General features: G+C 42.1%; 1 protein-coding gene across 2 annotated transcripts in view; it reads right to left on the bottom strand.

Annotated features, from left to right (window-relative positions):
• Nucleotides 1–23,107, bottom strand: part of LOC101743783 (alpha-aminoadipic semialdehyde synthase, mitochondrial) — a 46,444-nt gene that overhangs the window by 4,187 nt on the left and 19,150 nt on the right. For both annotated transcript variants that reach the window (XM_004926487.5, XM_062671545.1), the window contains 13 exons: nt 21,405–21,532; nt 19,030–19,181; nt 18,590–18,712; nt 11,751–11,922; nt 11,082–11,152; nt 8,976–9,100; nt 8,129–8,363; nt 7,606–7,742; nt 6,760–6,872; nt 5,536–5,704; nt 5,099–5,193; nt 3,651–3,852; nt 1,563–1,739 (listed from right to left, as the gene is read on the bottom strand). In XM_004926487.5, coding sequence (XP_004926544.2) covers nt 1,563–1,739; nt 3,651–3,852; nt 5,099–5,193; nt 5,536–5,704; nt 6,760–6,872; nt 7,606–7,742; nt 8,129–8,363; nt 8,976–9,100; nt 11,082–11,152; nt 11,751–11,922; nt 18,590–18,712; nt 19,030–19,181; nt 21,405–21,532 — 1,899 coding nt within the window. The remainder of the gene's footprint in view (nt 1–1,562; nt 1,740–3,650; nt 3,853–5,098; nt 5,194–5,535; nt 5,705–6,759; nt 6,873–7,605; nt 7,743–8,128; nt 8,364–8,975; nt 9,101–11,081; nt 11,153–11,750; nt 11,923–18,589; nt 18,713–19,029; nt 19,182–21,404; nt 21,533–23,107) is intronic.

Below are 23,107 nucleotides of genomic sequence, written 5' to 3'. Positions count from 1 at the left end.
TGTTATGAACATATTAGAACGACTCCCGAAAACGAAAACATAGTTTGGTCGTGCTAGTGATTTCTGATACGTGAAACTTAAAACTGTATCATCTTAGTAGCACGCAATGGATCACAAATTACGGAGCTGACCTGTGATGTCACGTTACCGAATTCGTTGGCCAGCAGTCAACTTTTCTGATTGAGTTCACAACACTTTTTTTCCTATCTATGCTGATAGCCTTGAGAGGTTATTTCAGTTTCGCCTTGACGTGTAGGTTAGCTCACGGGGCTCAAACCGGAATTGTTGCTAACACTGGCCCTAGCAAGAGTAGTGCTTCGCAGAATCTACTACCGGATCGAAAACGCGACCCACTGAGAAGATCCGGCGAGAAACTCAGTGGGCTGTGTCTATGGGTTAATTTACTCGTCGAGCACTTCGTCGCAAGTCGACGGGTTCGGCGAGGACGGTGACCGTTGCTTGAGGTACCTAAAAGCACCTTTAATGGATCGGGAGGATCCGTGATGACGTGTTTAGGGCGACGTCGATTGTTTACCATTCGATCCACAGGATCAAGTATGTTTCACAGCACATGAACGAGAACTTGTTATGTATAGTGCTTGCTTACTATGTACCGTTAACGGTAAAGTGCTATGGTATTGTGTCTACAACGGAGTCGGCCCGTCTACGTCCCTTCAAGAAATGTATGTATAAATACGTTTGTACCTTAATGTATGATTGAACGTGAGCATCGAATCACTAAGAATGACACCTTATTTAAAAAAAAACCTTCGTTGATTCAGTATTATATCAACAGGTTAAAGGCTATTTATTTTAAGCAACATTTTTGCAACTTTATAGGAGAGCCATTTAAAATTTTTCAAATTTGGAAAAACGAACATATCGATAGACTTCTTCAGCTATCTGAATATAGTAAGTTTAATTGAAGTTCAATTAAAAACATCGAACTGTTGATGCTAATCACTACATAGTATAAAACAAAGTCGCTTTCTCTGCCCCTATATCTGTCCCTATGTATGCTTAAATCTTTAAAACTACGCAACGGATTTTGATGCGGTTTTTTTTAATAGATAGAGTGATTGAAGAGGAAGGTTTATAAGTATAAGAACATCCACTAAATAGTGGAGAAATCAATAATAAATCACAGTTTCCGAAGCGAAGCGAGTGCGGGTCGCTAGTACCAAATAAAACGCACCTTTAATTACAAGGATAAGTGAGTCGACTATTATCAAAGCCGGCAATGTGACTTTTGGACAATTATTGATAAATCAGAAAAACGAATTATTGACTTTGTATTCCATTGGCAGTCACAAAACTCTTCTGAACGATATCTTAGATAAATAACAGGTTAAGTTAATACTTTATTTAATGCAGGTTTTGAACCGTATTCTTTGAAGGAGACGATTGATATTCAAATCAATCTGTATTGCCATATCAATAACATTTTTTTGTCCAAATGCACAGATTGCCACCTTTGATAATAGACGACTCAAGTGTCGGTATTAAGCCAAACGTCGCTTGAACCGAATAGCCTTTCACCCCTCGATATATTATTTTCTTACCATCAAGTACCATCTTAGCGGCAATGGCCGTCGGCAATCCTACAGTTCTGGCCATAGCTGTATGAGACGCAGGATCTCCCCTGACCGTCATGGTGACCTCTCGTTTCTCCTTTTTACCGTCGCTCCACGTAACTCCGAGCTCGTGTCGCAGAACCACGAAGTCTGTCTCGTCCTTGTCTGTGTGTAAAAAATATTGTAATTTTTTTATTTATTTTTTATTGCCCTTGTAGGCGGACGAGCATACGGCCCACCTGATGGTGAGTGGTTACCGTCGTCCATGGACTTCAGCAATGCCAGGGGCAGAGCCAAGCCGCAGCCTACCTATTTATGATGATCTGTCGTTGCGCTATATGTACTTACATAATATGAGTAAATAAGTAACTAAAAACTGATCTATCTGGTATTAGATAAATGTGACTCGTCTATAAATTGTTAATCTAGCATATGTTTACATATTTATGAAATCATAATATAAATCTGGCAAAATTCTTAAAATTTATTGAATTTTTTGTCTCGGCTAAAAACTAAGTAAAATCAATATGAGCGATATTCTTAGCAAAGTGACATATGATTTTAGAAAATATAACTTAAGAACCAATTGGAGTCTGTTGCGGTCAAAATACAAAACAAAAGTTTTAAAAGCTGTCGTTAAATTAAATACATTTTTCATCATAAGCTAATATGCAATAAATGCATTGGTTTTTATCAAGTGGAGTTCAAAGTTGACACAAACACATCAGACGCACAGTTTTTGTTTAGGTTATCGTGCAATCTGCCGACTCTTGTTTAACAACAACTTACTACTGAATGTATTTTCGAATAAGTATCCAATTAAATTCCATTACAGTGAAATCATAGTTTTAAGTGATTTTGTTGCCAAGCAGCATTTTAATCGAAATTAACGTACTTATTGACAGAAATTGATGTAGACGAAATATTAGAATCTATATATTAATACGTGAAGGAAAAACTTTGTATTTTTTTTTATTGCCCTTGTATCCCTTTTTACGAAAATTGCGCGGACGGAGGGGTATGAAATTTCCCACACTTATAGAGAATATAGAGAAGGAGTGCAGAATGTTAATATTTTTTTTAATTATGCTTAAAAAATACATTAAATCAATAAAAAAACATTACACACCCATTACCATGTATTTGACACACACACGCATGCATACTATTTATTTTTTGTTCTTGTTCTTGACGTCTGTGGTCAAATTGAGAATAGATTAAATATTGTTTGTCTTTATTAATATTTTTCTATAGTATTTTCTTGGCGAAATTTGTGATTATAGAAGTATAATAGTCTTTGAAAATAGAATCATAATAGTGTACAAACTTTTAATTTCAATTAATTATAGTTGAATTTCGACTACCGGACGACTACTAGTACAAATAAATTGAGCAGATACTAGGCTTACAGCAGTCAATTTCGTTAATTTTTTGTACTTGAAATTTATTAATAGAACGTATTGTGAATATGCCTTTCGGTTCGATGCAACCGTTGTTTTTTTTTATTATTGCCTTTGTAGGTAGACGAGCATACGGCCCACCTGATGGTAAGTGGTCACCGTCACTCATGGACGTCAGTAACGCCAGGAGCAGAGCCAAGCCGCTGCCTACCATTAAGTACTCTCCGCAAGCCTCGTTTGAAGAAGGACATGTCATACCGCTCGAAAAACACCGTGGAGGGGAGTTTATTCCAAGGTCGGATGGTACGTGGCAAAAAAGATCTTTGGAAACGCACTGTCGATGAACGCAGCGGTTCCAGATAATATGCGGGAGGTGCGATGATAAATAGGAGATTAGGGGATCATCTCGAATAATTCCTCAGAGCATTCCCCATGGAATTAAGTTGTTTAATACATTTGATACTTCGATCATTTCTGAAAGAGGGTAGCGCCATGCAGTAATAATAAAAAAAGTATCTCATTCCCAGATACCTTAGACATGGCATCGCACGAAATCGAAGACTCAATTGAATTGCTATGGCTATGCTGCTCTTCGAAAAGGACGGGATGATGGTTCCTTCTAGCCTTCAAGTTTTTCAATAATTTCACAGTGCTCAATGGATAATTTCCAACTCACCTAACTGCAGCTTTTTACTAAGGTAATGACTGATCGTGTCCAACGGAGTGCCGCATTTGACGATTTCGCTATCACTGAGCAGTCCCAAGGATTCTACGGCTTGAGCTCCGACTGGCCCCAATTGTTCTGCTGCCCGGGACTTCAAGTTGTCATAGAATATCGACTGGTCCAGCAGACCAAGAAGTTCACAGGCAAATTGACGCTAAAATATACAAAACCATATATATATATTCGTGAGAATATTAGAGAGGATAATATTCGTGAATTTTAAGTCAATATCATTTTGATGTCTTATTATTTGGAACCTTACAATTACTGGTTTGTGGTAGAGGAAGTCTGAAATTGGCATCTGTGACAGAGAAGTTGAGAAGCGCGCGTTTGGGATGGTATGACATGTGATGAGACGAAATGACACTGAGGTTGTTAAGAGAGTTTTAACTATGAATGTGGAAGGCTTTAGAGGAAGAGCTAGACCTAAGAAAAAAACGATGGATTGCGTGAAAGACGATATGTGTAAGAAAGGAGTGAGCGAAGAAATGGTATAATTAATATGATAGAGGAGTATGGAAGGAGAAAACACGTTGCGCCGACCCCGGGTGACTGGGAGAAGGGCAGGAAAATGATGATGAATTACTGGTTTGTAGTTTAATTTCGTCGTCACTAAAACTGAGAAACACTTTAAATGTCTGGCGCTAATCACAAATAAGCACGCAAGTAACAAAACATATAGACACAATGCACAATCTCCTGTTTAATGTGTACTTAAGACGAATTAGTCGATTTAGATTTACCAGCCCGCCCCTGATCGGCGCTTGTAACAGTGCCAAAATATCGGGAACTCATTGTGAAAATCTTGGTGCCTTTTTAGATACTGTGCATAATCTAACTGCTTTTAACTTTTATTTAGCTGTAGTATAACTGCAAAAGTTTAGAACAAGTATATAGAAGACCCAGAGAGTAAAACTGTCTTTCGATGAAACCAAACGTACAACTTTTTAAAATGTTATTCTAGATTACAAAATACAAGAGATGTGAATTTTTTTTATATAGTAAGGCTACTGCTATTGTCTTCAGACTGAGTACTAGCTCCTTAGTTTTACTACTTAATGAATTACTAGACGATGACCGAGCTTTGCTCGGTTTTTTTTTTTGATAACGCCATCTTTTTGTGTCTTTAAAGCGGTTAGTTGCCCTTAATTAAGAAAAATAGTATTATTATTCGCCAATAGATGTCGGGAAGAGTTGATTATTGAAAACATTTTCTGAAAATAAATCGTAGCTAGATCGATTTATCGCCCCCGAAATCCCCTGTATACTAAATTTTATGAAAATCGTTGGAGCCGTTTCCGAGATTCAGATTATATAAGTATATATTAATATACAAGAATTGCTCGTTTAAAGGTATAAGATAAGATAGACGGTAAGCTGAGAAATTATCCGTATCGTACCCATGTAATGTTAGGTCCGTCTGGATGTAGAGATGGATGTGAGTTTGGATCCACCAAACCGAAGAGCTGTAAGGCTTTCATCGTCTCAGCGAATCCTGGTAAGAGAAAACTCAATTACAAAGCGTAAAGTGGTAGATATTTCTGCCGTGAAGCAGTCATGCGTTCAGATCTGAAGGGAATACACTATACAGTTGAGACTACGACTTATACCTCAAGCATTCGCGTTATGAACTCACATATCTATGAACTCCGGTGACCATTTACCACCAGATGTATATATATCCATAAAAAGCATGGAAAGAAAATACAATCAAAAACATTAAGAATTTCACAAGAACTTTTCGTGATGAAATGTTCCTCCTGACCAATTTACGCAAGTTCCTACCGCACGTAATATAAAAAATCTTCCCTCTCTTTCTATCTCTCTCAAATCTCACCTTTGTATCGGATAGTGCCCCTGAACATTGTGTGTGCCTCTTCTATACCGTATAACGTAGAGTAGATCGTGCTGTCTCTATTGGGGAACCCTTCGAACGCGAATCCAGGGAGGAAGTCCAGCTCTCGAGCCACTGACATCAGCTCACCGCCGCTCAACACTTCTACGATCTGAATATGAACAGCCCAACGTAACCTTTTTTACTGGTGGCGGGCAGGTACCACCGCCCTGCCTATTTCTGCCGTGAAGCAGTAATGCGTTTCGGTTTGAAGGGTGGGGCAGCCGTTGTAACTATACAGAACTTATATCTCAAGGTGGGTGGCGCATTTACGTTGTAGATGTTCATGGGCTCCAGTAACCACTTAACACCAGGTGAGCTGTGAGCTCGTCCACCAAACTAAGCAATAAAAAAATTTTTTTTTCATTAAGTTTCATTTAAGTAACAGGTGACAAGGATGTCACATCATTCGTAAAGTTAAAAGTCATATTTTATATGGGAGATGCTTATGTAAACAATATTTATTTATTTATTTAATACAAGTGTATATATTATTTACATTGGCGTACTTAATGCTTAAGGCATTCTCTACCATTCAACCAAAGGTAGTGCAGACTATTTATTGGTAGGTGCATCGTATATTGTGCAAGTATAAATTAAAAACACAGATCTAATTATTTATACAAAAATACACACATACTACATATGTACTACAATATACACATATTATGTAATATATATCGCACCTTTTGAATTGAAGTGGCGTAAATAAATTTTTATGACGATGAATTTTATACTTTAAATAACTTATATTAACATGTATTCTATTAGTTTATAAATATAATTTTTTTTATTTAAATTTTAGTCTAGAAAAGGATAAAGTACACTTTCAATCTCTTTTATAGCAATTTTATTTTATTTTAAGGCTTAAAGTATTAAAATCGAAACTAAAAAAAAGAGCCTGCAACGGCTTTTATATCGTCTACCCACCCACCTTTGGAACGGTCGTCCTTTTAATCTTTTCCACTCTCGAGGGTACCATTCAGTTACTAATTTAGCCAATTTTTCTGTTTTGCTTCTTATTACATGAATTTTGGATTAAGTCACTTCAATTCTAACGGTGCGATATATAATGTATACCTGTCTGTCTCCTTTCTAATAACACAATAAACTGTGTTCTTCGTAAATAAATGAATCAGATCAACTCTGACTGATTGGTAAACTGACCTGTCCTTTACTCAGATATTTAGCACTGGATATCGTGTTCAGTAGAACTCCACGAGGATTCCATGAGAATTTGTAACGGAGTGCGTTGTCACTAAATTCCGGTGCCGGTAAACCTTAAAAATATATTATATATATTACAGTCAAGAGATTCTACACTGCAATCCATACTATTTTAATATTATACATATATTTGAAAAAGTGTTTGTTTCTTTGTCTGTTCTTCTTTCACATCGAAATGAAGCAACGGATTGACATGATTGGACCACAATATATGGACAGCTAGTACGTCTATATTATTTAGTTATTGAACACCGAAACAATGCGCAAACAAATCTGTTCGCCACAATGTGTGCCCGCAATGGGAATCAAAGCCATAGCCCTCGGCCTAGCAGTCAAAGTACTAACTACTGCGCCATTAAATTATTATCTAGAGTGCAATATGGAATAGAGCGGGACCAAACTAAACAGTCGCTCTAGTTAATCGTTACATTTTAGACCATGTTATTTGCTAATTGGCGTTTGTTAAGTAATTTTAAATTCAGTTTATTTTGTTACTTGGATGGTAGGTTATCCTCACGATTCACCTGATATTGAGTGGGTACTAGCGCCCTTAGATGTCAACAATATAAATACCGCCACCCACCTTCAGACATAAGTTCTAAGGTCTCAGTATAGTTACAACGGCTGCCCCAACCTTCTAACCGAAACGCATTACTGCTTCACGGCAGAAATAGGCAGGGTGTGGTACCTACTTGTGCGGGCTTTTAGGTCAGCGTACTACCGGTAGCAAATTGGTTCGAATCACTGCCTCACTTCACAAATATAATCGATTAAAGTAATATTGACCTCCACAGTAAGAGACGAACGAGTCAATCCTTCCTCCGTGGCTCTGTATGTTGTGAATACACTCCAGCGCGAGCAAGTGGTCGATGCCGGGGTCGAGTCCTACTTCATTGAGGAACGTCAGACCCGCTTCTTTCGCGCTAAGACACATAATACTTAATATTAATAATTTTATTTGATTCTGTACTATTATCGATTACGAACAAATTAAAGTTCAAAAAAAACGATGATCAGACGCAGAAATAGAGTCAGAGCCGATTTAATCTACATCCAAAATTTTCTATTATATCCGTAAGCTTCGTTAGTCCAAGCAGTAAGCCTACAAAACTGATCGCAATCTGATAAAACAGTATGGCAGTGTATAAATTACGAAAAAATGAACTTTTTTAAATATACGGTCATAGCAAAATAATTGAAAGAAAAAAAATATAAACGTTTTAGTGGCTAAAAGATCGAATTCACATCGATAAAAGAATGAAAACTACAATAATATTTACCAGCTTTTAAAAAAAAATCAAATACGTACCTTTTGTGTAATTCCTGTACTTCGGGCCTAACATATGACGCGGTAACCAAATGTGCTCCAGAATTGAGGCAGGCCTTAGCCACAGTCCCGTGCAGGCCATAGGGTAAAAGAGAAATTACCAGTCTGGCTTTAGAGGTAAGGGCCTTAAGGGCTGCTTCGTCATTAGCTTCGAAGTATTCGGATGAGACACCGTACTTCTCTGCTAGAGCGTCTGCTTCCTCTTTCACTGCTGATGCTGGAAATAAATTAAGAGAGTAAGGCTGATACGATATTTAAATGTAAAGCTAGTGAGCTAGTACGGGTACCCTCCTGCCTCTAACTGATGCGAAGTAGTCTTGTGTTCTCATTTAATGGCCCAAGGGATAATTAATAACGATTTATTGATAGTTCACAGCGACTTGGCTGTACTTTTGTCATAACCGGTATGCTTGAGCGACGGTGAGCAATTGCAACACGCAAAAGCAATCGAATAATGAGAAAATAAAAATAAGCATGAAAAAGAAAATATCATACTATCAGAATCAGTACCGGATATTGTGGATAATAACTTTTTCATGTCTTTAATATAGACAATGACCCTTGGCGTAGGAAAGTTATCATCGAAAGCAGCTTGCCTCATTGAAGTGGTTACGGCTTACCAAAGCGCGCTTCTCAGCCTGCTCTGCTCTCCTCTAGTCCAAAGACCCATGTCCAAGTTACTTTCACATTAAAAATATTGATGTCAGTTACTCGGTGAGCCATAATCACGTGAATGATCCAAATTTTATCATCACTACGACGACATATTTCATTTCACATCCCAGCTTAAGCCAATCAACAGTCAATAAAATATACTCATAGAACATACCGACTGTCACAGCAATGTTTTTATCCCGGGACAGGTATTCCACAACGGGAGCGGACACCAATCCGCTGCCGAGGATCACTATTGGCGACTGCTGGTCGTTACCTTCCACTTTGTGACGGGAACGACTGAAATAGAGCATATTTCTCTGGTTAGTACCTCACGCAATTGTTTGACCGTTGTACTGAATCTACGTTGCAATAGGCCATTAGGGTTCTAGTTATTTTGGCTATGACCTAGAACAGTACTGCCCCATCGTTTCTTAATTCACGGGAGAATGAGTTTCTCGCTGGATCTTTTCAGTGGATCGCGTTATTTATCCAGTGGTAGATTCTGCGAAGCACTGCTCGTGTTAGGGCTAGTGTTAGCAACGTCCTCAGGCTAGAGCCCCATGAGCTCACCTACTCGCTTTGTTTCGCTGGCATAGCCCTCTAAGCCTACCAGCTTAGGTAGAAAAAAAGGGAGAATGGTTAGCAGCGTTTGCAGAGCATATACCAGCGTACTCCGGCTAATTAGTGGTAGGACGTATTGTAAGTCCGCATGGGTCGCTGCCACCGTCCTGCCTATTTATGCCGCGAAGCAATCATGCATTCCGTTTTGCAAGATGAAGCAGCTGCTATATTAGACAATTCAGACTTCGACTCATATGTCATACGGTATTTACGACGTATTGTCTATGGAGCCTGGTAACAATTTCACAAATCTTTTGTTTTCAGGTAATTTGTTATTTCCTTTATTCCTGTCTGCTATTTAAAAAGAAACATCACAATTATGTTTAGTATGTATAGAAATACATTATTGCTTTTCGAAGTATTCTCCGCGAAATTTGACACATTTTTCCATACGATGGAACCAATCATTGAAGCAACCATTCCATTCGGAAGTTGGGGTCTCCAAAATGGCCGATTTGTAGGCGTCCACAGCTTCTTCGGGTGATGAAAATCTCTGTCCACGCAATTTATTCTTTATTTTAGGGAAAGTATAGAAATCATTAGGGCTTAAGCCGGGGCTGTACGGCGGATGGTCTAATAATTCTATGTTTTCTTGCTCTAAAAACTCTTTTATTCTGTGCTCGGTGTGAGAACTCGCATTGTCGTGATGGAGGATGATGCGACGGTTGCAGTTCTCTTTACGGAGTTGAGAAACGACCTGTGGCAAACAAATGCTAGCATACCATTCTGCATTAACCGTTATTTGTCGCTCAAGAGGAATAGTCGTAACATGGCCGGTTTTGGAGACAAACGTGGCCACCATTTTTTTTTCAACACTCCGTGAACGAACAATTTTTGTTGGCTTTAACTCATTTTCGAAAACCCAAACTCGTGACTGGTTTTTTGTTTCGGGTTCGTACGCGTATATCCAGGATTCGTCACCTGATACAATGCTGTATACAGCATTTGAGGATCTTTGGTGGAATCTTTCGAGAGTTCTGACGCACCAAGTAACGCGAGCCGCTTTTTGCTCTTCACAGAGCGAATGCGGTATCCATCGGGAAAACAACTTTTTTACACCTAATTTTTCATGCAAGATTATTTGTATTTGACTCATGCCAATGTCTAAAGTTGCCTGAATTTCGCGGTATGTCACATGTCGATCTTCCTCAATCAGCTTACGCACAGCATCAACGTTTTCTTGGGTGACTGCAGTTTTTGGACGACCTTGACGGGGATCATCACTGAGCTTGACACGTCCACGTTGAAACTCAGCAAACCAGCGATAAATTGTGGTTTTGGATGGGGCTTCATCACCAAATGCAGAAATCATCCGGTCAACACACTGTTTTTGTGTTAAACCACTTCGAAAGTCATAATAAATCATCGCTCTTGAATTTTCTCGAGTCAATTCCATTTTCTCAACGACTAAACAAGTTTGACAAACCGAGAATCTTTTTTTAAATAAATAAATGGTATTCGATTTTTAAAACCAAGGAGTTTTCAATTAAAAAGATTTTAATATGACAGGAACAGTGGAAATATTCCATTCCCGATACTTTTAGTGCAGCCTAGTAGTAAATCGATTGGTTAAAGAAGGCCTGCGAAATTTGGAATTGTTTACGTGACGAAAATTGTTTTTTTTTTGTTAGAATGATCATGTATGTAAAACACTTACGTATTCGACATGCGTAGCTCATTAATGTATTCAAAAGATGGAGTCAATCTTCCATTGCTAGTGATGATAGACTGAAATAAGAGTATAATTTATAAACGTTTATACCAAAATTAATATACTAAATTTAGGCTAAAATCTTAAAAATAGCTTGGAATGAAAATAAAGAATGAAAAAGAACTAACTGGAATTTGGGACAAACGTTTTCATATCAAATTCAATAAAAATTGAATTTTTAAAAAAAGCTTAGATGGGTGGGCACGGCCTACCTGATATTAAGTGCCATTACTCGGTTTGAGACAGGAGTTCAAATTCTCAGTTCTATGTACAACGGTTACATCACTCTTCAAAGTGGAACGTATTACTGATTCGCGGCAGAAATAGGTAGGGTGGTGGTACCTACCCGTGCGGTTTCACAAGACTTCAGTAATTGCATAAATTATATTTTATACGGATTTTATTTTATTGCACGATGTTTATTCCTTCATCATGGAAGGAACTCTTGAACGCACGTTATGTACCTACGTATTTCCTTAGAAAAATGTAGTACACAACATATCGGCGTGATTTGAACACTAGCCTAATCGCATCGCTCAATATTTTGTACTGGGCGTCTTATCTTTTAGGCCATAACGACTTCAAATTTAAATTTAAATTAAGAATGTTTTTCACCCCATGAACAACGGACGAGAATTTATGTTCCTCCAGTGGTTTGGTAGCATCAGACTTCATGATGTCCTCTGCGTACGGATAGAGTAGGTCCCCGAAGAAATCGGTCGACTCACGAGGCAGTTGAGTTGGCATGTTATCGATGGAACACACAAGTACTCCTGCACCTTTGAAACTGGACAAAAGAAAAGCTGTAGAAACACATCTGCTAGGATGTTTTATTTATTTACTAGATGATGACCGAGGTTTGGTCGTTTTTTTTTTGATAATGCCATCTTGTATATTTAAAGCGGTTAGTTGCCCTCAATTAAGAAAAATAGAATATTATTTAATATTATTCGCCAATAGATGTCGGGAAGAGTTGATTATTGAAACCACGAATGAAACAACATTTTCTGAAAATAAATCGTAGCTGGATCGATTTATCGCTCCCGAAATCCCCTGTATACTAAATTTTATGAAAATCGTTGGAGCCGTTTTCGAGATTCAGATTATATTTATACTTAGTCTGGCCATAAATACTGTTACAATTAAAAATAAACAAAATATTACATTTGAATTTGGAATTTGTCATTATTATATGATTGCTCATTGAGTTTTCTCATTTTGGCGCCAATACATTGTAAAATATTTTGCGATATTAAAATGGAGTGGGGTGATAAAGGGAACCGAATCGCTGTGATTGCATTACGCAAAGTAGGTATGGAGCCAAATACAATTTTTAAAACTCTCCATACGCTTGGTATCAGTAAAATGTTTGTGTACCGGGCTATTAATAGGTGCAATGAGACCTCTTCTGTTTGTGACAGAAAAATATCTGGCCGTCCACGTTGTGTTCGTACGAAAAAGGTGGTCAAAGCAGCAAGGGTAAGAATTCGAAGAAATCCTGTCCGAAAGCAAAAGATTTTATCTCGGGAGATGAAGATAGCAACTAGAACCATGTTGCGTATTTTAAAAGATGGCTTAGGACCTACAGCCTATAAGAGACGTACTGTCATTTCTTAACTGATAATTTAAAAGAAGATAGGGTGATAAAATCGAAACAACTACTGAAGCAGTACGCAAAGGGAGATCATAGAAAAAATTTGTATACGGATGCGATTTTTTATACAATTGAGCAACATTTTAACAAATAAAATGACGGTATTTATGCTCAAAGCTAAAAGGAAGCTTCCTAATTAGTCAACAGAGTGCAACGTGGGCAGTATCCGACTTCAGTGATGGTTTTTTTTTTTTATGATTGAAAGTTTACTGGTGGCCCGAAGGCCTTTCCAGTTTCACCAGGACAGGTGGGCGAGCAAAGGCTCAGCCAAGAGGGGTGGGATTTGCTAACAACTGCCCGAGCGCCTCCGAAGGAGACCTAACAACTCAAGAGCAATTGTTTCGCGAATGAATCTACTACCGGATCGGAATCGCGACCCGCTGAGAAGATCCGGCGAGAAACTCAGCGGGCTGATGCATGGGTTAGGTTGCACGTCGACCTCTTTGTCGAGTTCGACGAGTACGGTTACCGGGGTCCCTAAGCCTGCCCCTAGTATTAGAGCTGAAGGCATCTAATGCAAAGGTTATTGGATCTGATGGATCCGTAAGGACGTGTTTAGGGCGTCGACGGTGACTGGCTCCTGCATGATCAGGATTCGGGGAGTAGTCAGCGGCGGCAACGATAAGGCGATTATCATGACGCATAGCCTTATCGAAGTATCGTTCCGACGCTGACTTCATGTATTTCCGAATTGATTCGAGGCCCAGGTCGTCGTGTAGGTCAACGTTCCTCACGAACCACGGAGCCCCGACAGCTAACCTGCAAAAGCGGGATTGTAGGGATTGGAGGGTGTCTATGTGTGTGCGGGCCGCGTGAGCGAACACCACACTCGCGTAAGTCATGACGGGCCTTATGCAAGTTTTGTAAAGTGTCACCTTGTTCCGAAGGGACATTTTACTCCGCTTACAGATCATGGGGTAGAGTCTACCGAGAATAAACGCGGCACGGTCACGGACTGATTTTATATGCGGGCGGAATGTCATCGATGCATCCAGGGTAACGCCCAGGTACTTGACCTTCCTGGCCCAGGGTATGGGTTGTCTAAAGAGAGTAATCGGGGGTGTGAGATTCCTCCTCCTAATCCGGGTGGAAATCCGTGTGGAGCTTCCCCTCTGAAATAGCACCGCAGTACTTTTCGCTGGGTTGATGTCTATGCGCCATTTTCGGAACCACTGTCCTAGGGCTAGGGCTGCGCTCTGAAGCTTCTTCGCGATTAGGGACTTATTTCTACTAGAATAGTAAACAGTCGTGTCGTCGGCGAATAAAGCTAAATGGGTCGGCGGCGACCGGGGAATATCGTTGACGAATAAGCTAAATAGGAGGGGTGAGAGGACAGAGCCTTGCGGGACTCCAGCTGTGAGAGGTCGTGGGGAGGAGCGGGTTCCCTCGACTCGATATCGAAAAGAGCGGTTCGACAAGAAGTCCCGTATGATGAGCACGAGACTATCCGGCACGCCCATGTTGAATAGTTTGAAAATCAAACCATTGTGCCAGACTTTGTCGAACGCTTTTGCGACGTCGAAGAAGAGAGCTCCCGTGTATAACGGTTTTGGTCGATTAAGCCCCACAAGAATGTGCTCCGTGAGGCGGTGCACCTGTTGAACGCATGAGTGATTTGTACGGAATCCGAATTGTTCATCGATGAGAATGCCCTTGGATGAGACGAAGTCTCTGAGGCGTTTGTAGAGCAGACGCTCATACAGTTTGCCTAGAGACATGAGGAGGCTAATCGGGCGGTAGCTCGTCGGATGATTTTTTGGTTTACCGGGTTTATGTATGCCGATAACGTCCGCTTCTTTCCACACCGCGGGAAAGATACAGTTCGCCATAGCGGCATTGAAAATAGATGCCAACATCACGATGAGTTGGACGGGTAGAAGTTTAATAACGCGGTTAGATATACCGACGGAACCGGGAGCCTTGCGAGGACGTAGGTCTTTGATCAAGTCTTTAACTTCTATCGGGGTGACGGGTGGTAACGCATCCGATGGTGGCAAGGAGGCTCTGCGTTCTACCTCACTGTCTACTAATTCTACATGAACAGGGTCCACGGATTGAGTGCTGGGCGTGCACTGGGTTTGCAATGTATCGGCCAGCAACTCTGCTTTTTCGTCATCATCAAACGCCGCGAGTCGGCCTGAGGGGCCTACGAGGGGGGGCATAGTTACTACCGTATCCGATTTGAGAGTACGAGCTAAGCGGTAGTAAGACCTTTGGGAGGGCGCGAGTCCTTCTAAGAAATCAGACCATCTGGCATCTCGGACTTCGGCGATGCGAGACTTTACGTCGCGTTGTAGGGCACGCATTCGAATACGATTTTCCGCGGTAGGATACCTGTCGTAGGCGCGTATCGAGGCGTTCTTAGCTCTAAGGAGTTCCCTAATATGGTCGGACAATTTGAAGCGGTGAAGGAAGTCCTCCGCTACAACTTGTTTCGATGACCCATCTAATGTCGAGGTGATGTGTGACGTTAAGATGTCTATGGCTTCAGCGGTATCCTGAGGAGACGGGATAGAGTCCGGGTTAAACGGGAGCGATGGTGGATCAGATTCAGCCAGGCTGATGCCCAGCGTGTGCCAATCCACCACAGTCCTCGTGACGGGAACGGAATCGGGAGCGCGACCGAGCTTCATAACGACGGGACGGTGGTCTGAATCTAACTCTGAAACTACTTCGATCGAGTGTAAGCGCAGAGTTACGTTTTTTAATAACGCTATGTCGAGTATATCCGGGCGATGCGCGATATTTAGCGGGTAGTGAGTCGGGGTTAGCGGAGCGACGATATCGAAGGCGAGATCATCGACTAACGCGTCAAGCCGCCTGCCATTCGGGGTTGTGGTGTGTGAGTTCCACCTGATGTGTTTACAATTTAGGTCGCCCGCCAGAATGACAGAGCTCCCCATACCGAGCAGCGCCTCGACATCACTGCTTAGAACGATCTTATCCGGTGGAAGATAAACGGACGCGATAACGATCGGCGCGTGTCCCGTCAGTGAGATTCGGCACACTGATGCTTCGATATTAGCGAGCGCGGGAGGATCGAGCGGGACGCAATGCAGGGCTCTTCTATAGTAAATGACGGTACCACCACCACGGGCAGAGAGCCTGTCGTTCCTGACCATGTTATAGTTCGCGATTTTAGGGTCACGGCGCGCGGGCTTAAGTAGGGTCTCCTGCACTAAAAAGATATCAATTTGATGGTCACGCAAAAAGTCAGAAACCTGATCACGTTGATTTGCGAGACCGTAAGCGTTAAAAAATCCTATCGTTACGGATAGGGGCTTTATTCTACTTATATACGCCATTGATTACCGGCGGAGTGAGGGGAGGACGTACGTATTTAATGACGCGTATACGTCGGCGTATTCCTGCACAACGGCGATAAAGTGTTGTGCAGTGGAGGCAGCGCGAATGGCGTCGCCCAAAGCGTTAACGCGCTCAAAGTTGATCGACTGAAAGAAGTCGATCGCTAAAGCGAGATTTTCGGACGCGGTCGGAGGGCAAGTCGCGGGAGAGGGACGAGTCGCGGGGGCGGGACGAATCGCGGAGGAGGGAGTTGTAGCCGTGTTCGTGTACGGCAGCGGTTTTGCCCAGGCCGAGACACTGGGCACCGCCGCCGGAACGAACGCTGGCTTAGCCTGCGACGCAGAGGGTGCCGAGGCTTTGATGTCTGGGCCGGAAGCTCGGAGGCGGTTTTGGCGGGCGACGCGGCGATTTATTTTAGGGGCTCGGGGGCAACCACGGTAATTCGCGGGGTGACCCTGTGTTCGACACAGGACGCAGCTAGGCGGTTCCGTCGCGGTTTTTTGGTCGCGAGCGCAGAGGGCCGTGTCGTGATCGCCCAAACACTTAACACATCGGGGGCGCGCGTGACAGTTACGGGAAGAGTGCCCGTACAATTGACAGTTATGGCACTGGCTAGGAGTGCCTTTTTTATGGGGGGCTTCGATGGCGATACCGGAGAGCCTACAGACGGTCTGTGTGTTGAAGATTTTCTTACCCTCGGGGGTAGGCTGGAGGGTGACTAGAACCATATTATATGGCTCCCTACCGCGACCAGTGTGCATACGGTGCACAGAATTCACTGGAAAGCCCTGTTCTAACAGATCGGCCTTGACGAGCTCTACATCTAACTCTTTAGGGATTCCGCGTATTACAACGCGGAGTTCGCGCTCCTCCTGGAGCGTATAAGTATGAAAACTTATACGTTCCTTACGGAGGTAAGAAGAGAGGGCCCTATGGTCGTCGGGTGTTTGAACCTTAATTTGAATGCCGTTCGCGAGGTTACGGGCATTCGTGAAATTTATATTTTTGGCCTTAAGGGCCAGGCAAACTCGATCCCAAGCTGCCTTCTCCTGAAGGATAACCGGGGGAGGGGTCTGGGTTTTATTTTGTGCCACCGGACGCGGCGACGAAGTGGCACGGGCTGGGGGCGCAACGGGAGTCTGAGGGCGGGGGCGCGACGCGTTCACGGCTTTGCTAATTTTAGCGGCCGCGGGAGCTCGAGACTCCGCGGCACGCTTCTTACCCTTCTGTACCAGGGTGAATCCATCCGTCGATGAGGCGGGGGCGAGGTCGACCTCCATGTCCGAGTCAGAGTCGGAGCACGAGGAGGCGGGTGCAGGCGACCTACGAGCAAGTGTAGGTGTTTTAGAGGGCGCGACGGAGGCCGCGGATGATCGCTCAGCTGAAACGATGGTCACGGCGGACGACGCAGCAGCTTTTCTCGCCAGTATAGGCGACACGGGAGCGGCAGGCACGACAGAGGCTGCGGTGCTCAATGCAGAAGCTCTGCACGCAGGTACAGGCGACGCAGGAGCAGCGAGCGCGGCGGAGTCCTCGAGAGGGCTCGCAGTGTGCGAGCCTTGAAGGCCAAAAATTCCGAGGCGAGCTGTGGGTGGCGAAGTCGGAGGAATTCCGCAAATACAGCGTCCATGATCGCTGAGTACCCAGGTGGGGCGGCCCCGGGTCTTGAAAACACTCGCCTTGCGGCGAGGCCCTAATTTCTCGGACCTGAGCGGTTCTATTGAACACAGGTGGCAATGCGGCGCGATTACTACAGGACAAAGAAAAAGCACAACAAAATAGAAATTACAAAAAGAAACAAAACAAATAAATACTTGCAGGAAACCACTTTGTCGGCAAATGTTCCACGAACACAAAAATAACTAAAACAAAACAAATAAAAGCTTCCAGGAAACACACTTGGTCGGCAGATGTATCACGAACACAGGCCGCGCGAACAATGGCCGGGCTAACAAAAGCCGGGCGAACAAAGACCGGGCGATCGAGTGGACGATGAGCACGTCCGCACGTGACGGGTGCCTCTATCGGAATGTCAGTGATGGTTTGGTGGGGTATTAGCTATGAAGGAGTGACTGAGCCATACTTTTGTGAAAAAGGTATCAAAACATCGGCACAAGTGTATCAAGATACCATTCTTGAGAAGGTAGTCAAGCCCCTTAACAACCCCATGTTCAATAATCAAGAATGGTCCTTCCAGCAAGACTCGGCGCCAGGTCATAAAGCTCGGTCTACGCAGTCTTAGTTGGAAACGAACGTTTCGGACTTCATCAGAGCTGAAGACTGGCCGTCGTCTAGTCCCGATCTTAACCCGCTGGATTATGATTTAGATTTTAGGTTTAGATTTTTTTTTTTTTTGTTTTCCTTTGTAACAGCAGTTATGGCCAGACTAAGTATATATATATACAAGAATTGCTCGTTTAAAGGTATAAGATAAGATAAGATAAGATTACAGCGATAATTAGGCAGACATCACGAAATAAACACCGGAACCCACCTCTTCGTATCCTTGTTTCTGTCAGCGTCATACAAGCAGAAGGGCGTGTCGATTGTAGTGCACTCATTCATGAACTCGATGGAGCCTCCGGGGTCTGCTGATATGTCACAGATTGCCAGCATTCTGTAATTTAATGTGTGGTCACATTTTTTTTTTATTGCTTAGGTGGGTGGACGAGCTCACAGCCCACCTGGTGTTAAGTGGTTACTTGAGCCCATAGACATCCACCACGTAAATGCGCCACCCGCCTTGAGATATAAGTTCTAAGGTCTCAAGTATAGTTACAACGGCTGACCCACCCTTCAAACCGAAACGCATTACTGCTTCACGGCAGAAATAGGCAGGGTGGTGGTACCCACCCGCGCGGACTTACAAGAGGTCCTACCACCAGTAAGCTATAAAAAAAGACATGTACATTTTTCATAAACGTCAAAAATTACCTGTGTGGTAACGCCGGGGCTCCGATGCTCTTCGGTAACCACGGGGTATGTGCCGGCATGATGAGGTGCTTCGCATCAGGTATCGTGAGTAGTTTCGGACTGTCAACTGCCCAATAGATGCAGTTGACCAGCACGGATGTGTACGGTGCGATCTAAATAAAGAGATAAGTAAGAAATAACACTGGTGCAGATAAATTCAAAAAGCCTGACTGTGTTTTCTAAACGCTTTTGCAGTTTAAGTGGTGTTATTTTTAACTGTAATTTTAACTGCACACCTTGAATACTATCGAAAGACGGAAGACGATATGGGTAAGAGGAGAGTGAGCGAAGATATGGTATATGATAGAAGAGTATGGAAGGAGAAAACATGTTGCCCCGACCCTAGGTGACTAGGAGAAGGGCAGGAGAATGATGACCGTGGAATACTGTTCTCAAACCTCGTTTAAAGAAAAAGAAAAGAAATAGTTTTTATTTTAAGAAATAATATCTTATTAAAAATTGTGGAAGAATGCTGTGATTCCAGTTAGTGGAGGATGAAGTCTGCGCTGCTGACGAATGGTGGCACGGTAAAGATGGAAATGACGATCATCATCTTGAACAATTTCACAAACAACTTTTTACGAAACACGCTGTACAGAACATAGAGAGAAAAGAAGTCTCTTTACCTAACCCCAAAGGTTTTAATATGGTCAAAGTACTATTTCTGAAGACAAAATTAGTATGTGTATGTCATTTGTAGCTTATCGTATTCGCAATTTGACTTTTCGATAAGACGGTAAGTGAATTTTACTTAATGGCACTGTTTCGTTGACCTAGAAATGCTTTTGACCGATATTAATGATAACAATATTATTGTATCAGCAATGTGCGTCTTATAACATGTTTATTGATAGTGTAAATGCGATGCTTAGATCTTCAAGCGGTCTGGATGTTTATTTACTTTTACTACCGGCCCGAAAATAAAGTCGAATTTCAGAGGTTAGTCACACGGAATCCACAATCATTTTTAATGATAAAATGTAAACAGACAAACCATCGGTTTTTCTTGTAAGATTTTTTTTATTACCATTGCAAGTCGAACATCATACGGCTCATGTGACAACGGGTGGTCACCGTCAGGACAGCTAAAACGCTAAATATCGTCAAGTCTCTTATAAAGAAGAAACATGGCACATGCGCATGCATGGCGAATGCGGAAATTTTAATACCCTGACCAAAGCCTTCAAAGCACTATTAATGAGACATACGACACAAAGCACACAGAGAATCAAAGTCCGTCTACAGTACCTACGAGATACTCCGAACGATCTACGGAAATGGGATTAACGACAATACGGCCTTCGAACACTTCAATTAAAGACCACATTTAAATTCGTATATCTCTTGTAATCCTCCTTGTGTATTCGTATTCGTATTCCTCACTGCTGAGGGTCGTGACCACCCTTTTGTACACCCTTCGTACATAGGTACCTTCGCACGCACGATCTTTCTCCATCTATTCTTGTCTCTGGCGAAGTCTTCTTGTCTCTTGTAATATTATTCTTATTTATAAAGAATAAGTAACTGATGGGACAACGCAGAGCTGCCGTCGTCCTAAGAAAATCTTTATCTCCCGATCCACTCTAGATGCTTTTAGCTCTCGAAGTACCTGTTACGGTTCTCGTGGAATAGCTGGCACAACGAACTCAATTTCGCACCGGATCTTTTCAGTGGATTCTGAATTTGTTCCGGTAGTAGTGTGGCGGGTAGCCATCATACAACGCAAGATATTTGACAGATACCTGAATCTCGCTTACGACATTTTCAAGATAAGCTTGCATATACAAAAGTTCCGAACAACAATATTCGGACTGTCGGTTTACCGAGCAATATCACCCGCTCGGTGCAAGATCTTCCCTTTGTCGTATATCTCTACAGTAGATTCAGTGAAGCACTGATCTTGCTAGGGATCTTGTTTGAGCAAGTCCACTCAGGTTGAGTCTCGTGAGCTCATCTACCGGTCTGCGCGAAGTTGGAATAGCCTCTTAGACTACCAATAGTTGAGTAGGGAACAAAAATAAAATACATTTCGTATGTTTGTTTTCAGAAATGATATGCATTTCTGAATAAGGTTTTTTTTGTAGCTTAGATGGGTGAACGAGCTCACAGCCCACCTAGTGCTAAGTAGTTACCGGAGCCCATAGACATCTACGACGTAAATGCGCCACCTACCTTGAGATATAAGTTCTAAGGTCTCAAGTATAGGTACAACGGCAGCCCCACCCTTCAAGCCGAAACGCATCACTGCTTCACGGCAGAAATAGGTAGGGTGGTGGTTTTTTTGTCAATAAAAAAATGAACACTTTAATTTACATTAACACAATAATAACACTTACTTTCTGAGCGAAAGTGGATATGTATCTCTCTGGATGCTCTTCGTATTCATCAGCGTCGTAACCGCCGCCGTTCTTCCGCACCAGATGATGACGTCTGCGCACCTCGCAACCGTATATCTTGTTTGGACCTAAAGATACTCTACCATTAATACCAAGCCACGATTTTTTTGTTGCACTAAATCTGGTCAGATCTAGTAAGAGAAGCACTTGGTGGTAGTCTATACCATGCGGTTAATGCTTTTTAAAAATTTTTTATTGCTTAGATGGGTGGACGAGCTCACGGCCCACCTGGTGTTAAGTGGTTACTGGAGCCCATAGACATCTACAACGTAAATGCGCCACCCACCTTGAGATATAAGTTCTAAGGTCTCAAGTATAGTTACAACCGCTGCCTTACCCTTCAAACCGAAACGCATTACTGCTTCACGGCAGAAATAGGTGAGGTGGTGGTACCTACCCGTGCGGACTCACAAGAGGTCCTACCACCAGTAATTACGCAAATTATAATTTTGCGGGTTATTACACGATGTTATTCACCGTGGAAGTCAATCGTGAACATTTGTTAAGTACGTATTTCACGAATACCACCCATGATCGAACACAGTGGAAGAACGTCACGTGTGGTCGCGATCCTCAATAGTGAGGGAACGATATAGAAGAAGAAGAAATCGTTGGACAGTTTAGCGGTCACTGAGGCGTAGATATCACAATGAGAACCCACCTTGAGACATGAGGTTGAACTCTCTACTGTATAGTATATCGCACCATTCAAAACCAAACGTATCATTACTTCGCCCTAGAAATAGAAAGGATGATACCTATCAGTGCGGAATTACCGTTCACCCTATCACTAGTAATATTGTTGACTACAAAAGTACGGTTTAAAAGAACGCTTACCGGAAGTATTAGAAATCGTCAAGATGGGTTCATTCGAAAACAATTTATATTGTAGACTAGCTGACCCGGAAACTTCGTAGTGCCTCGATCGATAAATAAAAGACCTAAACTTTTGTATAAAATAAACTTTAAACAAACAAAAGGAATCCGACGGACGAGGGACACATCAAAGGAAAAACAAAATTGTTATTTTTATTTAATTCCGAGCATTTTCATATTTATCTACCTTTTAAACTTTCTCTGGACTTCCACAAATAATTTAAGACCAAAATTAGCCAAATCGGTCCAGCCATTCTCGAGTTTTAGCGAGACTAACGAACAGCAATTCATTTTTAAGTACTTAGTCTGGCCATAAATACTGTTACAATTAAAAATAAACAAAATATTACATTTGAATTTGGAATCTGTCGTTTTTATATGATTGCTCATTGAGTTTTCTCATTTTGGCGCCAATACAGTGTATAATACTTTGCGATATTAAAATGGAGTGGGGTGATAAAGAGAACCGAATCGCTGTGATTTGTACACAAAGTAGGTATGGAGCCAAATGCAATTTTTAAAACTCTCCATACGCTTGGTATTAGTAAAATCTTTGTGTACCGGGCTATTGATAGGTGCAATGAGACCTCCTCTGTTTGTGACAGAAAAAGATCTGGCCGTCCACGTAGTGTTCGTACGAAAAGGTGGTCAAAGCCGTAAGAAAGAATTCGAAGAAATCCTGTCCGAAAGCAGATTTTATCTCGAGAGATGAAGATAGCACCTAGAACTTGCAGCCTATAAGAGACGTACTGGTCATTTCTTGACTG

Source organism: Bombyx mori, chromosome 12 (assembly GCF_030269925.1).
Source record: "Bombyx mori chromosome 12, ASM3026992v2".
Taxonomy (NCBI): Eukaryota; Metazoa; Arthropoda; class Insecta; order Lepidoptera; family Bombycidae; genus Bombyx; species Bombyx mori.
The sequence above is the reverse complement of the archived record's forward strand: the minus strand, read 5'-3'. Positions and strand labels throughout refer to the sequence as shown.